General features: G+C 40.5%; 1 protein-coding gene across 1 annotated transcript; it reads right to left on the bottom strand.

Moving 5' to 3' along the window:
- Window positions 1-10,101: 10,101 nt before the first annotated feature.
- fgf20.S (fibroblast growth factor 20 S homeolog) lies at window positions 10,102-16,084 on the bottom strand. Its single transcript, XM_018243163.2, has 3 exons — window positions 15,492-16,084; window positions 12,515-12,618; window positions 10,102-11,082 (listed from the first exon to the last, which is right to left on the bottom strand). Exons 1-3 carry the CDS (start codon window positions 15,772-15,774, stop codon window positions 10,837-10,839), a joined length of 633 nt encoding a protein of 210 aa, XP_018098652.1. The 5' UTR covers window positions 15,775-16,084; the 3' UTR covers window positions 10,102-10,836.
- Window positions 16,085-16,343: the final 259 nt, after the last annotated feature.

A 16,343-nucleotide genomic window follows, 5' to 3' on the forward strand; every position in this document is an offset into this window, starting at 1 on the left:
ATACCAAACCTCGCCAAGTAAAAGTTGTGGAGGTGCTACGCGGATCTTATTGGACCGCTTTAATTCCATATTTACGAATTGTCCGAAAAACTAAACATTTTTGGGGCTTTTCATGGTACAGTATTCAGGTTTTTTTTGGATCATTGGTCACTTTTTTTCGTTTCTAACTTTTAATAAATTCAGTGACAGTCGTGGTTGAGTTTATGGGGCAAATTCATCAAGGGTCGAATTTCGAGGGGTTAAATCCATCGAAATTCGACTGGGGAATAGAATCGAATAGACAATTCGGGCGAATTTACGCGCTGGCGAATAGTCGAATTGGCGAATAGGCGCTCGATCGAATATTCGCTCAAAGGATTTTCATTCGATCGAATGCCTTTTTATTCGATCAAAAACTTGGAAAACAAGCCTATGGGACTTTGCCATAGGCTTTTAAAGCAATTCGGTAGGTTTTAGGTGGCGAAGTAGGCAGTCGAAGTATTTTTAAAAGAGACAGTACTTCGACTATCGAATGGGCGAATAGTCGCAGCGTTTTTGCGCTCGATCCATTACTTCGACTATCGAATGGCGAATAGTCGTAGCGTTTTTGCGCTCGATTTATTCGAATCATTCTACTCAGGCGAATTTACGCCAATTCGATAGTCGAGGAGCACAAAAATTCTACGTTTTTTTACTTCGAATCCTTCACTCGAAGTTAGTGAATCGGCCCCTATGAGTTTAATCGTAGTTTCCAAAACCTCTAAAACCACTAAAATCTGACCTTCAATAAATAAGCCTCTAAAGAAATTTGAAATTGTGCAAAAACTCGCACACCGAAAAAAACAAGGAAAATATAACTTGATTTAAACCTCAACTTTTCATAAATTGAAGAAATGTTTATACATAACACTATTGAATTTTTACTTACATTTGCAAAGGAAAAAGCCATGCAAATGATAGTCGATTATGCCCAATTATGTGCTGTATCTTTTTGTTGTTCAACCAAATAACCGTAAGTATCATTATTGCTCGCTGTAACTTGTAAGTATAGCAGCCATCTATGGAAAAATATCACTTGGAAGAGAACATTCTTACACTTTTTTTGCAGAGATCTTCCAGAAAAACTAATAGTACAACCCAGAAAGTTAAGTGGGCTAAAAATGAGGAATGCACCAAAGTTATAATATTTAGATTCAGCCAAATGCCAATCCCTTCAAAAAAGATTGGGCCTAATACCAAATCAAATCCAAACCCAAATTTGCTTTTTCAAATTTAAAAACAAAATTTCATTGCTTGTGAACCATAAGTGGTCACATTCAGTTGTCCAGAACTTCAAGTAAATCTCTTTAAATGGTATTTCGTTTAATCACAATTTGCCATTTTATCGATTACAACATGTCTTTCTTCATCTGCATAATTTTTGCTGTCTTACTGTTATTAATTGTTTAACATGAAAATCAAATAAAATATTTTCAAAATAAACAGAACTTCAAGTAAAGGTGGCTATAGATGCACAGATAATATCATATGAAACAAATTTTTAAACGAAATTCGATGCGTGCATGGTGAGAAAAGAGCCGACCGGTATCGGCAGAAGACATAGATATTGGTCGGCTCGTCGATCGGGCTGGATGGAAAATTTTGGTTTGGTGCTTTTGGAGACAACCAAACATCGGCCATTGTTAGTGCAGATTTGTCAGATACAGGTAGAATTCTATTGTTTCTACCTGTATATCTGACAATTCAGCTCTACACGTGTGTATTGAAATGAACGATCTTTCTTGGAAAGATCTTTTCCAAGAAAGATTGTCATTGTTACGTCTATGGCCACCTTTAGGGTCTCAATTTAGTTTGGCCAGACACAAATCCTGCAAAAAGCAGTAGAATTTGTCTAAATCCTGAACTAAATCCTAGATTTGTGCATTTCTATTGAAAATGTAATTAAATCAGTGGGCATGGTTAATTCCTGGTGTAAATATGTCACACTAGGAATACTGGATTACGAAAGTTATTCTTGGACCTAAAATTGTTTTGTATCAATTCAGTATAAAAGTGGCATTTAGTCAAAAATTGTCATGGAACACTTCCCTGTGTACCCAATTTCCCATGGTTCGATGCATTAGAGTAATCTAAAAATGTGAAATATTTGGGGAACATCATTTGAGTCCCCATAGCGATCAAATAAGATTGCAAGACTTTTTGCAAGGAGCTGTCTTTGTGAGAAAATCACGCCATTGGACATGAGTCTCAGTAGCCCAGTACAGACAGCAGGTTATATTTCTTGATTTACAATGAGAGTATCAATGACTTGCCTCCCAATATTTCTGAATAGCCCAGTTCTGTGCATGGATACTCATTTCACTAAACCAATTCCCATGTCATTGCTAATCTTCTCACTATGTGGGAACTACAAGTAGCCTAAAAGTGCAAGATCACATGCATTATTTATTAGCCTTGTCTGGAACAAGAAAATCTTTCCACCTGCATTCACCGACCTGTGTGTCCCCTCTAGCATCACCGTGAATGAGCTGTGAAATTGTGCTTGCATTGTGCATAGAGGAAAGGTGTATAACGTTTCAATGAAGATGCATAACGTTCTTCACAAGTAATGTGAAAGTGCCACTTAGCAGCTGCCCTTGAAGACAACAATACTTGCTTCCTGTGTAAAATAGGCAATTTGTACCATGTTCTAATAATCATTCTGTCCCTCGTTTCGCTAATAAAAGCAGCAGCAGCTCTGTCTCGTCATACCAAAGAAAAGTAAAAAAAGGTCAGGGTTTTAGCAATTACATAATAAGCTGGTTGGCTCTAATTGCTGATAGCAGCATAGTATTTATTTAATGGAATCTCAGATGACCCTTAGATTATATGCCTTGAGAACAAAGTGTAGCTACGTATGTCCTCCACCCCATACTGCTTTTTTTTTTTAAATGAAAAAATATAATTTAAAAAAAAAATAATTCCAATATATTTTACATTAATTAATATTGTGTAATGGTTTTAAAGGGATTTGTAAATGATCTTTCAATTGAAAGCAATACAGGTGTGTGATCTATTATCCAGAATGCTTGGGCTATGGGCAGGGTAGGTAGCTGTCTAGGGAGCAACAGTATGAGGGGTGTAACTTGGAGGTCAGTAAGTTACCAGCACAGGGGACACAAGTGAGGGAGCAACGTGTGGGGGAACAGTGGTGAGTGGCTTGTGTCTGATAAGTAGCAGTAGTGGCAGTGGCAGCATGGGGTGCATGTGAGAAACTTATGGTGGGAGGGACTTCAAACGCATCCTATGCTTTTAAATGGAAGCAACTGAGCTTGCATTTTGACATTAATAGTCACAAGTTGCAGCTAGCATCTTCACTGTGGGGGTTGCGTCACATCCGAAGCTCTCATTCAAAACAGCATTTGCATCTGACTCACTAGGCCTTACTGGCTAAGTTACTGGTAGTGATTCGCCAAACATGGTTTTGCAGAGAATTTCCGCACTTTTTTTCAAAACTGCTGTGAAAATTTGCCATGGAAAAATTGCTGAGCGCATAAAAATTGTCATGCCTCAAAATTACAAAAGACTTGCACGTCAAAAGATTGGCCCATCACTAGTAACTGGTGTTTAAATGACTGAGGTCTCAGATGGAGATGGCCTGGAATTGATTCCTATGTATGTGGAAAATAAAAAAATAGTTAGTTAGCCAAAAATGTAATGTATAAAGGCTGGAGTGACTGGATGTCTAACATAAATTAAAAACTGGGTAAATAGACTGGATGTCTAACTTAATAGCCAGAACACTACTTCCTGCTTTGCAGCTCTTTAACTCTGAGTTAGTCAGCGACTTGAAGGAGGGCCACATGGGACATAACTGTTCAGTGTGTTTGCAATAGATCGTCAGCATTCAGCTCAGATTCAAAAGCAACAGTTATGACCCATGTGACCCCCCTCAAGTCACTGATTGGTTACTGCCTGGTAACCAATCAGTGAAAACCAAGAGAGCTGCAAAGCAGGAAGTAGTGTTCTGGCTATTAAGATAGACATCCAGTCTATTACCCAGTTTTTATTTTTATACTGAACGGTACCTTTAAAGGCATATTCAGGTCCGGATTTGTGGTGAGGCCACAAAGGCCGAGGCTTAGGGCAGCAAAATATAAGGGGCGGCATGCCGCTCAGCTGCTTTCTGAGGAACATTGAGGATGTACAGCTCTCCAATGCTCCGGCCATCTATAAAACCCCCGTTTTGTTACTAGGACAAGGGCTTATTTATAAACTCTGGGCAAATTTGAACATGAGTAGTAAGCCATAGCAACTAATCAATTATTTGGCTTTTTTCAGTCACCTGCAAAACATTTGCCATGGGTTACTGCCCAAGGGAATAGTGTTTATAAATGAGCATCGGAGATGTCAATATAAATTGCTGCCAATAGAGCATCTCTGGAGACCGGCTGAACCAAGAGTATGCCAGCAGCACATGGAGGTTGTGTGGCTCCCACTCCCTCCTGTTGTTTAAATACCTCATTAGATCTTTAGCGTAACAGAGCAATGATGTGCTGTAGTGTTGTGCAGAACAGATATAAATCCATTTTGAGATATAGAAACTGAAAAGCAAAATAATGTTGCAAGTTCTTGGCCCAACTGAACATGCAAATTGTTGAATCAGTTAAACTCACCATTGCGCAGTAGCCCTTAGGGATTCTAGAGTCATGTCTTTGTTCAATCATATGAAACCCTGCACTGAAGAATGTCCAACCTGCAAACAATAACTCCCAGCACCCCCATAACAACCATCAGATGTAGGTGGATTGCTGGAAGCTGCAAGTTGTACATCCTCGACATTATTTGACACGGTAAATATAGCCTTTGTTTGTTTGTGTAGATTAATACAGGTATGGGATCCATTATCCGGAAACCTGTTATCCAGAAAGCTCCGAGTTACGGAATGGGCGTCTCCCATAGTCTCCATTTTATTCAAATAATCCAAATTATTTAAAATGATTTCCTTTTTCTCTGTAATAATAAAACAGTACCTTGTACTCAGGCCCGGACTGGCAATCTGTGAGTTCTGGCAAATGCCAGAGGGGCTGCTACAAGAGGCCATAGAAAGTCAGTATTTAGTGGGCTGGTGGGGGCTGATTGGGCCTTTGTGTACCTGAAATGCCACGGCCTGTTTTAATTCTACTGCTTGTCCTTGATCCAAACTAAGATATAAATAATCCTTAGTGGAAGCAAAAACCAGCCTATTGGGTTTATTTCATGTTTTCATTCTTTTCTAGTAGATTTAAAGTATGAAGATTCATATTAGAGAAAGATCTGTTATCCAAGAAAACACCAGGTCCCGAGCATTCTGGATAACAGGTGCCATACCTGTACTATACTGTTTGACAAAGACGAATAACTGCTGCTAAAACTTGAGATGAGGCTTTTCTTGCCTACCCTAAACCCATTTTTGGTCTAAACTTTGCTGGCAAGTTGTCTGCAAGACTCCAGAAGCATCCTAAGGCAAATTACATCTGTGACTGGCAGAATAAGGTGTAGCAATGGAATACTGGTGCCCCCTACTTCATGTTTCCCTGTACTTGAACCAGAATGGAAACTTACTGTATATTCAGAAAAGGTGGAGGTAGTTTTTGCCAGGGCTGTTCCTGTCATGAGGCAAAGTGAGGACCTTGCCTCAGGCGGCAGCGAGCGGCCGGTTACAAGGGGCGGAATTTCTGGGTTTTAACTCGGAAATTCGGCTCTGCTAGTGCAGAAAGCATTGTTGTGCTCAATTCACTAGCAATGCTGATCCCCTTTGATGCTGCTTTTTAAGCGCGGATTGGAAAGGGGGGCGGCACCTGTGCTGCTGCCTCAGACGGCAGCAGCCCCAAAATCGCTCCTGGTTCTTGGTTATAGCCCTACTTATAACACTAAAGATGCCTCCCTGGTTCCATTTTTTTTTCTATGACAGAACACATTACATTATAGACATATCTAATAATTAGTGATGTTTGCATGTGCTTTGTCAATGATTATACTAAAACAGTTTATGCATTAAGGCTTAAAGGGAATATACACATTTATGTAACATTACTTTTCTATATTGGGATATGGGCTTCAGAATTGCTTTCACATGAAATATACCCCTTGCGGTCAAACTTTTATTGTACAGCTGCACTAACTCGTTGGAAAAACAAAATGGCAGATCACGTCCATGCCTCTAGTACAAATTAGTGGAGAAGGGAGGCTCTGTAATATTAAGCCATGTGCTCATTTCTTCTTGTCTAGTTATGACAAAATAGATGTAATGAAAACAATACTTAGAAATAATTGACATTTCCTCTTTAAAGGAGAACTAAACCCTAAAAATGAATATGACCAAAAATTCCATATTTTATATGCTGCATTTATTGCACCAGCCTAAAGTTTCAGCTTGTCAATAGCAGCAATGATCCAGGATTTCAAACTTGTCACAGGGGGTCACCATCTTGGAAAGTGTCTGCGACACTCACATGCTCAGTGGGCTCTGAGCAGCTGTTGAGAAGCTAAACTTAGGGGTCGTCACTAATTATCCAGCAGAAAATGAGGTTTGTTCTATAATATAAGCTGATGCTACAGGGCTGTTTATTATATGCTGATGCTAATTGCACTGGTTTCTGTGCTGCCTTGTAGTAATTATCTGCATTAATTACTAATTAGCCTTATATTGTGACATTTCTATTCTAGGTGTACTGTATATTGTGAGTGGGTCCCTAAGCTCAGGAAGTGACAGCAGCACAGAGCATGTGCAGTGAATCAGCAGAAAAGTAGATGGGGAGCTACTGGGGCATCTTTGGAGACACAGATATTTACTACTAAAAGGCTGTGGTTGCCTTGGGCTGGTACAGAAGCACAAAACATAATGTACAATATTTCTAGCTACTTCTTTAATTAAGCTTTAGTTCTCCTTAAAGGGCCCATAAGTCTGTAGATGAAGAAGGGGTTAATTGTATCTGCGGATTAAGCTTCCAAAATAGAAGGAGAGAGCTCAGCAGTACCGAAACATGAAAAGACTTGTTAAAAGAGTACATCACACAAAATGTGTTGACTGAAAGGGCTGCTAATTGCAACATCCCCCTGCAAGTGAATATATAATAAAGAATCGCCAGGATGAATCTCAGCTTCTTTTGTTCTTCAAAATCATTGTTTGCGACTGTATTGCTAATGTATGGGGAGGGCTCATATTTATCTTTCTGTGTATTAAGGGGACAAAGAAGAGCCAGAACAGCCTGAGCTTGAATCTATTGCACTTTCCAGAGAGGCACCCTTTGTTTTGCAACATTATTTCTTTTCACATTCCACTTACTCTGCTAAGCAATGAAAATGAAATCATATGGTTGGTACTACAGTATAAAAATAACTGGCATTATATAGCCATTCATTATAATTATCATTACACTGTAAAACTGTCTGTGATGCCACACAACTTTAAAATTTAGCTGAATGCAGCAACTTTGTTATAATCAGTGTATAAACAGACATTGAAATGATCATATACAAATATGGGACCTATTATCCAGAATGCTCAGGACCTGCTGTTTTCTGTATAACGGATCTTTTGGTAATTTGGGTCTTTAAACCTTAAGTTTACTAGAAAATCATTTAAACATTAAATAAACTCGATTTGCTTCCAATAAGAATTAATTATATCTCAGTTTTGAACAAGTACATGGTATCGTTTTATTAATACAGAGAAAAATGTGGATTATTTGGACAAAATGGAGTCAATGGAAGATGGCTGTCCCATAATTCAGAGCTTTTTGGTTTCCAGATAATAGATCCCACACCTGTACAGATTTTCATGCTAACGGGCAATGCAATAAAAGACATCAAGTTTGCCAAGGACTAGAAAACCATAGTAACCAATCAGATGATTGTTGTTTTTAAACATCAGACCAGTTAATACTACCTGTTGGTTGGATGCTATGGGTTACTAGACTTGTACAAAGCTTGTATCATCCATGTAAGCGTCTTGAAGGTGCTCAGTTCAAAGGTCATCCGTTGGTAGAGTTCAGTGCACAGTCTACCATTTTCCAAGGAAATATGTCCAAAGGTGGTCTTTGTTACTGGAATCTACTGAATCTCAGATTTAACTGAATACTCTCAGTATCATTGAACTTGACCCATGAATACATATACATATAACACTCCTTGGCAGGGTAATCTAAATAAATTACAGATACATGCTGATGAGGCATAAAGGATCAATTGTCCAATGTCATGTTTTGCTTCTCATTTCAAAGAAACAATATTGGATATTTATGCAGCACCAGGATTAGCGCTGAATCAAAATAAGACTAGATATACAATACAACAATAGCAAACCCTGAGATCTCCCTCCTGTGTCAAGGCCACACATAGGACCCTATCACCAAAGCAGATTGCACCTAGTGAAGGGCAAATTTATTCGGCAGGCGTGAATTCGTGACGAATTTGTCAGTTCTGCCACCGGTGAAAAAATTCACAAATTTGCTGTGACAATTCACCAGCGTTGAAAAAATGTTCGCCAGTTTTGCGAATTTTGAAGGAAATTCAGGAAATTTGTGTCGAAGTGAAACGGGACGAATTTGCCCATCGCTAATTGCACCCAAAGGCTTCAAAGGTCCGAATCTGACCTGACAAAGTCTATCGCTGCTTAATTCAAGATATAGCTTGTCTGCCTAGTAAAGCCTGTCACCTCCCTCTCTGAAAATGTTTTGGGTGCTCTGTTAATGCATTGGGGTTCTTTTTGGCATTTTTAGACCCTTTGTAAGGTCCATAATTTGGTCAAGGCCTTCTTACTTTATAACAAATTTAAATATTAAAGAAAAATTGCAATATTTATATTATTAAGTACTTACAAGAATATTCATGGAAGCCAAAACATGTAAACATCAAGTGGGACATTCACTAAGAATCGTAGTTGCGTCCGCTTCGCTGCACTTCGACAGACGTATTTTCGCCAGCACTCCACAAATTCACTAAAATCCAAAGTTGCGTTCAGGGGTAGCGTAAGGTTGCGAAGTTGCGCTAGCATTGATTCGCCGAGCAAAGCGAATTTACACTAGCGATGGTTAATTTGCATACAGTGCCAAATTCAAATTTCAATGGAAGTATTCGTAGCAGCACTACACAAGCCTGGGAAACCTTCAAAACATCAAGTAAAATATATATTTTGCCCTACACATGTGCCCACTGTATAGTTAAGTTGCCATCAGTTAGGAAATGTAGGGGGGAAGGAGGGGAGCCCGAAAAAAACATTTCGATCTTTTTCAGCCTATCACCCATAATAAAGAAAAAACGCCAGCGTTTTTTGGGACTTAGAAAAATTTGTAACTTTTTTTGAAGCAATCCCTATCTACTCTATTGCGCTTCGCCTGGTCTGAGGTGGCGAAGGAAGTCTGGCGTAAAAGGTAGCGTTCAGAACAATGCGCGTGAATTTGCGTAGTTACGGCCGTTGCGCAAATTCGCCAGGCATAAGGGTGCGAAGTAACACTAGCGATGTTACGCCAGCGTCCGTTAGTGAATTTGTGAAGTAACAAAAATGCCCAACGCTAGCGAATTCACGCTAGCGTTAGGCGCTTCGGCGCTTAGTGAATTTGCCCCCAAATTTCTCTCTAATAGCTTGCAGGCCTATCTAAAGGGCATATAGGTATTTTCCATAAATATTTCCCAAACTGAACTTCATTTGGTCACTCCTTCTAACTAAGGCTCTGGGACCTCTTTGGGGTCTCGCCTCACTGATTGGAAACCAATCATGGATGTTAAAACACTGCGTTTTACTAATATTAAGTAGAATGTCCATATAACAACTCATCTGAACATAATTTGCAGCAGGAAACTTTGCCAACTTGTATAAGCAGGGCTTTCATGTTGATAGCTCAATGTATTTGTTATAGGAAACATGTTCAGGATTTAACTGATATCAAAGCCTAACTACTGTATGTTCTGCCAAGTACCCAACCTTATCTTACAAAATAAATTTAAAAATAATGTTCTTTTACATTGACTGTAATGACAAAGTTCTATAATAAGGACTAGGAAGCTAACGTTATACTTCTATTAAATTGTCGTTGGGGATATTAATGTCGGCACATGCAGATAACACCAATATTTCTTGCCAAAAATAAAACGGACTCTTACTTTAATTTCATCTTGTGTTTTGTTTAATTTCCTGCTAAATGGGCAGTCAGATCGGTACAAGACTTTAAGGCATCCATACACATCAATAACACCGGTGGGACAAAAAGATATTCTCATTAAACCTCCTACGTCATTGTTTTCCATGGCAGATATCGACACTGAAATTTCGAGGTTAAAATTAGGAGTGGGGTTCAACATTGGCAGATGTCTTCTCACCATCACAGAACATCTACTCACATTTTCTAGTGACATAAACATAAAAAATATAGGTTTTTTTTAAATAAATAAGTATAAAAAATAAATATGATTATTAAGTCCACAGGTTCCAAACTGCAATATTATTTTTTATGACAATATAAAGAATGTTCTTTCAGTCGACGTGTTGGAATTCTCAGACAACCTTGCAAATGAGCGTAAGTGACATGTTGCCCCAGCACTAGGTTTGGTCTGTCTTTGGCCGAAGCTCTTTTTATCCTTAGATAAAGTTCTAAAACTGATATCTCAGATGGACTCTTAGGCTACACATGAGAGCCTCAATATGATCAGTCTTCTTGCTCCTTTCTCCACCAGCTGGAGCTTCTTCATCCACTGCAATTGCTGTTACCAGGATTATTCTGCAAACACCTTTTTTGTGGTCTTCTGAGAAGTCTGTGACTCTTTGAAGGCACTATTTCTCTCCTTTCTTCATGAAAAGCCCAGGTTTCTTGTACATCCCTCTAGAGGCCAGGTGCTGCTTCAGCTGTATCCCATGATATCTTTATAGAATTCTGGAACTTTTGCAGGATCTACAGGTCTGGGCAAAAAATGTGTGAACTTCTGATGTCGTTTAGCTCTGGTGCCATCTCTAGGGGTCCCATCTTTGTTAAGTGCTACAAAGTATCGCCGCCCAGAGTCTCCATGTTTATATAAATTTGATGAATAGGTATTGTACCAGTTCTCCTCAAAATGTTCCCGAAAAATGCACTCTGAAGTCAGTTTTTCCTACAAATAAAAAAAGGAATGTAGGATTAAACAAGGCAGTATTCAATAGGGTGTTGTTTTAGTTCTACAAGAAAGAGAGTTATATTGCGTCGCACCATCCATATGACAGGAATATAGTGTGATATGAAAGAAAATTCATAAATATATTTCATGCGTGAAAAAATTGTTGTGACTCTCAGAAAAAAATAATCGTGCATCAAATACAATATGTATCAAATGTGTAATCAGGATTTGATACGAATTCATTAAATTATTAAATATGAAGTGCCTTGTATTAATTCATTTCAATAACCCCTTAGAATAGATAGTTCATATTCAGCACAATCATGTACTATAACAATAACATGTTATTTTAGTTTCCCTTAACAATATAATAATGTTAAAAACAAAAAAAAGGTGGCAAGCCAGTGGTGTACAGGAGTGATATTGGGACAGATTGGCTGCCTTTCTATTAACTGAATGAACTTCTACATCAAAGAAGATGCAAAACAATGTATCTGGCACCCTGTGTATTAAGGAAAGCCATTAAGAGGTAGCAGATAATATACAACGTACACAAAAGATAAAAGACTCTCTACCAATGCAACAAAAAATATCAAGTGTTAGCACAAATCATAAAGGGAAGAACTAGTTAATGGTAATGGAAAAACATTAGTTAAAAGTTGGATGGATTAGGGTTTGCCCCCAAGTAATTTTTTATCAAATTAGTTACAGCAAATGAGTTATGGAGTAACGCAAGGCAACCGCACAACATCCAGTAACCAAAACAACCAATCAAATATTAGTGATGGGCAAATAAATTCACCAGGCGAAAATTTGTGGCGAATTTCCGCATTTCGCCGCCGGCGAATAAATACGTGAAACTATGGCAAAAATTCACCAGCGTCTAAAAAATGTTGACGCGCGATGGAATAGTAAACAGTTGTGTGTCAACATTATTCGGACGCCCATTGACTTTAATGCGGGCGCCAAAATTGACGCGGTTGTACAATTTATGCAAATTGACGTGGGCGTCAAAATTATTGTTTCGCGAATTTCTTGGGAAATTTGCGAATTTTTCGGCAAATCAAAACGAGACAAGTTCGCCCATCACTGTCAAACATTATTCTATTATTATTCAAACTGCGGCACGCTCATCAGAGTTAAGTACTTATTGCAACTGAGGAAAATGTTTTGCTTGTTTAAGGGTTGGGGGAAATTTAGTCGTCTGGCGACTAATCGCCACTTCTGCGTGGCAACAATCTCCCCGAACTGCCTTCCGCCTGCTTGAATGAAGAACTGCCTGCACTAATACACTCGCGTCGCTTCGATTTCCGAAGTCAACTGAAGTTTCCTCGTGAGGCGACTAAATCTCCCCGAATCTGCTTGTCTGCCCCAACCGTAAATGGTATAAATTTGGGAACCATGTGCAACAGATAACAGAGGTACTTACAGATCCGAACAGGTCTCCTTTATCATTCATCCCGAGGTAAAGGCCAGTGTCCACCCCTCGAATGCTGACCAGGCCAATAGAGACACTGATGAATTCTAGGATACCTGCAAATCATATAAAATCAATTTATTACACATTTGCAAATGACCAAAGAATAATAATAACATCAGTATTCAACACTAACCATTTTTAGGGGAATACAATGTATTATGGGTTAGTCAGTTCCCTATAAAGTATTATCTGATTGGATATAAACAACACTACCATATGGTGGATAATATGGAGGTATTTTGTCTACACTAGGATATAGTTTTCAAAGCCATTCTTAAAAAAAGAGGGTGTAATCAGGTGAATCAGTCGCCCATGAGACCACATCAGAGGGAAGTATTAAGAGAATAGGGACGGTACAAAAGGGGAACATATAAAAGAACTGCAGCAGGTCTTTGATCTCTATCTTGTAATTCCTCTCCATTATTTAATGTGTAAATAGTATCTCTCCCTTCATGGATCTTCACTGCTCAACTTGGCCCCATGTAAAAGTACAAACTTCATGTGCAGGAGTTTTGTCTGGCCAAGGCCAATGTGTTACTAGATTAATGAACCCCTTAGTTACCAGAGAGAAGAATATTCTCATGCAGGGGTCCAACTGTGTCCAACCCAGTTGATGACCATTAGAAAACATACGGTAGAAATGCTAAGAGCTCCAGCTTCCCAGCCCAATGGGTTACCAGATCAATTAACCACTTTAGTGAACCAAAGGTAGATTTTTGCACATTTGCAGATTTAACATTTGAATTCTGACACCTGGAATCCCCCTGAACACTGTCACTGTTTTATTGGATTAATTAACCACTTAGCTAACACCGGGTACAATTTAGATGCAGTTGGTTTTATAATTTTAAGGCAATGAGCGACTTACTGGTTTAGTTAACCCTTGAGGCACCAAAGCCTGCTCCTGTTCAAATAGATATTACGATATTATTTATATTTATTTATGTACATATTTAGATTATTAAGATATTATTAAGGCTTTCAGAAAATGTTTTAATCTTGCCTTTAAAAAAATGACAGACTATTAACCACATTTGGTTTGTTCAGATAAAAGGAAACTGAATAAATACACTAGGATTATTCACTTTTCCTATCAGATAAGCACTTCCATCCCTTTCCTTTTTTTTTTGCCTCTGTGGGAGTGAAGTAAATTTAAAGGGAAACATCAGAGCAGCACTCTGCAAAGTATTCCTTGCTGAGCAATCTGAGGTTACAGCAGGATAAACTCTTTAGCAATCTGGGTTTACTTTAGTTTCATTACAAACCACACAAGGTGGGAGAATCTGTTTGTGTTAACAGGGTGAGAAAAAAAACAACCAGCCAGGTGTGTGGGATGAGCCCATGGGAACATGAAGAAGGTGGAAAGCTATGCTATGAATATATATAGATATATATATAGATATAGATAGATAGATAGATAGATATGACCATGGCACACAGTTCATTCTCTGGCTATGGTGTCTATAGGTGCATCCAGATCAGGCTCACAGTAAATGCCCTGACTATCTACCTTGGTGTAGGATAAATAGGTTCCACTGCAGTCACACAGTACTCACCCTGCTTAGCTTGTGTGTAGGAGAAATAAGTGCAAACAGTGTTGGACTGGCCTACCGGGATACCAGGAGAACTCCCAGTGGGCCCAGATGTTAGGGGGCCCTCCTGCTTCTAAACATTTGGCCTATTTTGTGGTCATTTCCTTTTTCTAGAAGAACAAAGAGGCTAAATAGGTGGAATAATAGATTATAATATGTAAAGAAAAAGACTAGGAGAATAGACATTGAGTGAGGAGAGGAAGAATAATCTTGCTGAGAATGGGCCCCTGGTCTAAGGATTTTGGTGGGCCTCTGGTCTAAGGTTTTTGATGGGCCCCAGGTCTAAGGATTTTGTGTGGGCCCCTGATCTAAGGATTTTGTGTGGGCCCCTGGTCTAAGGATTTTGGGTGGGCCTCTGGTCTAAGGATTTTTGGTGGGCCCCTGGTCTAAGGATTTGGATGGGTCCCTGGTCTAAGGATTTTGTGTGGGCCCCTGGTCTAAGGATTTTGGGTGGGCCCCTTGTCTAAGGTTTTTTGGTGGGCCCCTGGTCTAAGGATTTTGGGTGGGCCCCTTGTCTAAGGTTTTTTGGTGGGCCCCTGGTCTAAGGATTTTGTGTGGTCTAAGGATTTTGGGTGGGCCCCTGGTCTAAGGGTTTTTGGTGGGCCCCTGGTCTAAGGATTTGGATGGGCCCCTGGTCTAATGATTTTGGATGGGCCCCTGGTCTAAGGATTTGGATGGGCCCCTGGTCTAAGGATTTTTGGTGGGCCCCTGGTCTAATGATTTTTGGTGGGCCCCAGGTCTAAAGATTTGGATAGGCCCCTGGTCTAATGATTTTGGATGGGTCCCTGGTCTTACGATTTAGGGTGGGCCCCTGGTCTCATTTCAAGTTCAAGTGCAAGAGAATAACAGTCGCACAGTCCACAACCTGATTACTTGTTTGAGGTGTATAAGAAGGTGCAGCCGTATATCAGGCGCACAGATTAGCCCGGGTGTATGAGGAAAGGGAGCAACTAAGTGTGACTTTTAGCAACAATCCTGTGTTCAGACTGAGAAGCCTTCATGGATGAATAAGAAGCGCAAAGAACCTTTAGAAGGTCGCTGTTTGATAATTACGCAAATTTGCAACACAATCTTTAAACTGAAGAAAGTATTGATAAATGATTTATTGTAGATGAAGGAGGAAAGAGCCACCAATGAAATGCCTATAATATCCCAGGGCCGGTGCTGTATATGATGAGAGACAAGAAGCAGGTGTCGGTGGTGTCAATTGTCCCACTTTAGAGTGTCATCTTATTGTCCCAGGATTTGTTACAACTCCCCGCGCACCTTGTCGCTAATCCTGACACCTCGTTAGGGGGATTAGTAGAGATAAGTGTGTAGGGTGCTGTACCTACCGAATCGGCTGTGATCCTGGCGGGTGCCCTGCACGTTCCCGTCCGGCAGTATCTGCAGGTGGAATCCGGTCCTACAGTAGAGCTGCCGGCGGCGCAAGATCCCCTGGAGATGGGAGAGGTCGGAGGAGGAGGAGGCGCTGCGGGAGAGTCGCTCAGACTGAGCCAGGGGGTCGTTGAAGAGCAGGGGGCTGTGTTTGGCCGGCGGCAGTAAGAATTGCGAGCCCACCTGCCCCAGGGCATCAAACCCACCGAGGAAAGTGCCCACGTTGCCCACCGGAGCCATGTGCAGAATTCCCAGGAATCTCAAATCCCAAAAAAAGAAGTCAGTTGTACAAGTGGTGTCCGGACAGTCCGGGTCAGATCATGGAGTTGCCTCGCTCTGCGCCTGTAGGTGAGTGATCGCTGCTGCTGCTGCCCGGCGCTATAAGTAGCAAGTCTGTGTATATTGCGCTCCTGACATGTGTTAATGAATCACCTTGTCAGACACCGACTCTCTGTTCACACCTCGCGGGGCTCTTGTAAAGGATGTGCAAAGTGAGTTCTTTTCATCGCTCGACCATTCAAATGCACCCGCACAGTCACCCGCACAGTCACCCGCATAATCCACATTGCGACAGCGGCAGCATCAGCACATTCCCCTGTGAGTGAGGCCAAATGACATGGGGCTCTCAGGGACCACCACTGTGCAGAGCAGTGCTGCTGGAGTGCAGGAGGTGCTGCTGGGGTAGAGGAGGTGCTGCTGGGTGGAGGAGGTGTTTCTGGGGTGCAGGAGGTGCTGCTGGGGTGCAGGAGATGTCTCTGGGGTGCAGGAGGTGCTGCTGGAGTGCAGGAGGTGTTACTGGGGTGGAGGAG

The sequence above is a fragment of the Xenopus laevis genome, chromosome 1S, assembly GCF_017654675.1.
Source record: "Xenopus laevis strain J_2021 chromosome 1S, Xenopus_laevis_v10.1, whole genome shotgun sequence".
Classification (NCBI taxonomy): domain Eukaryota; kingdom Metazoa; phylum Chordata; class Amphibia; order Anura; family Pipidae; genus Xenopus; species Xenopus laevis.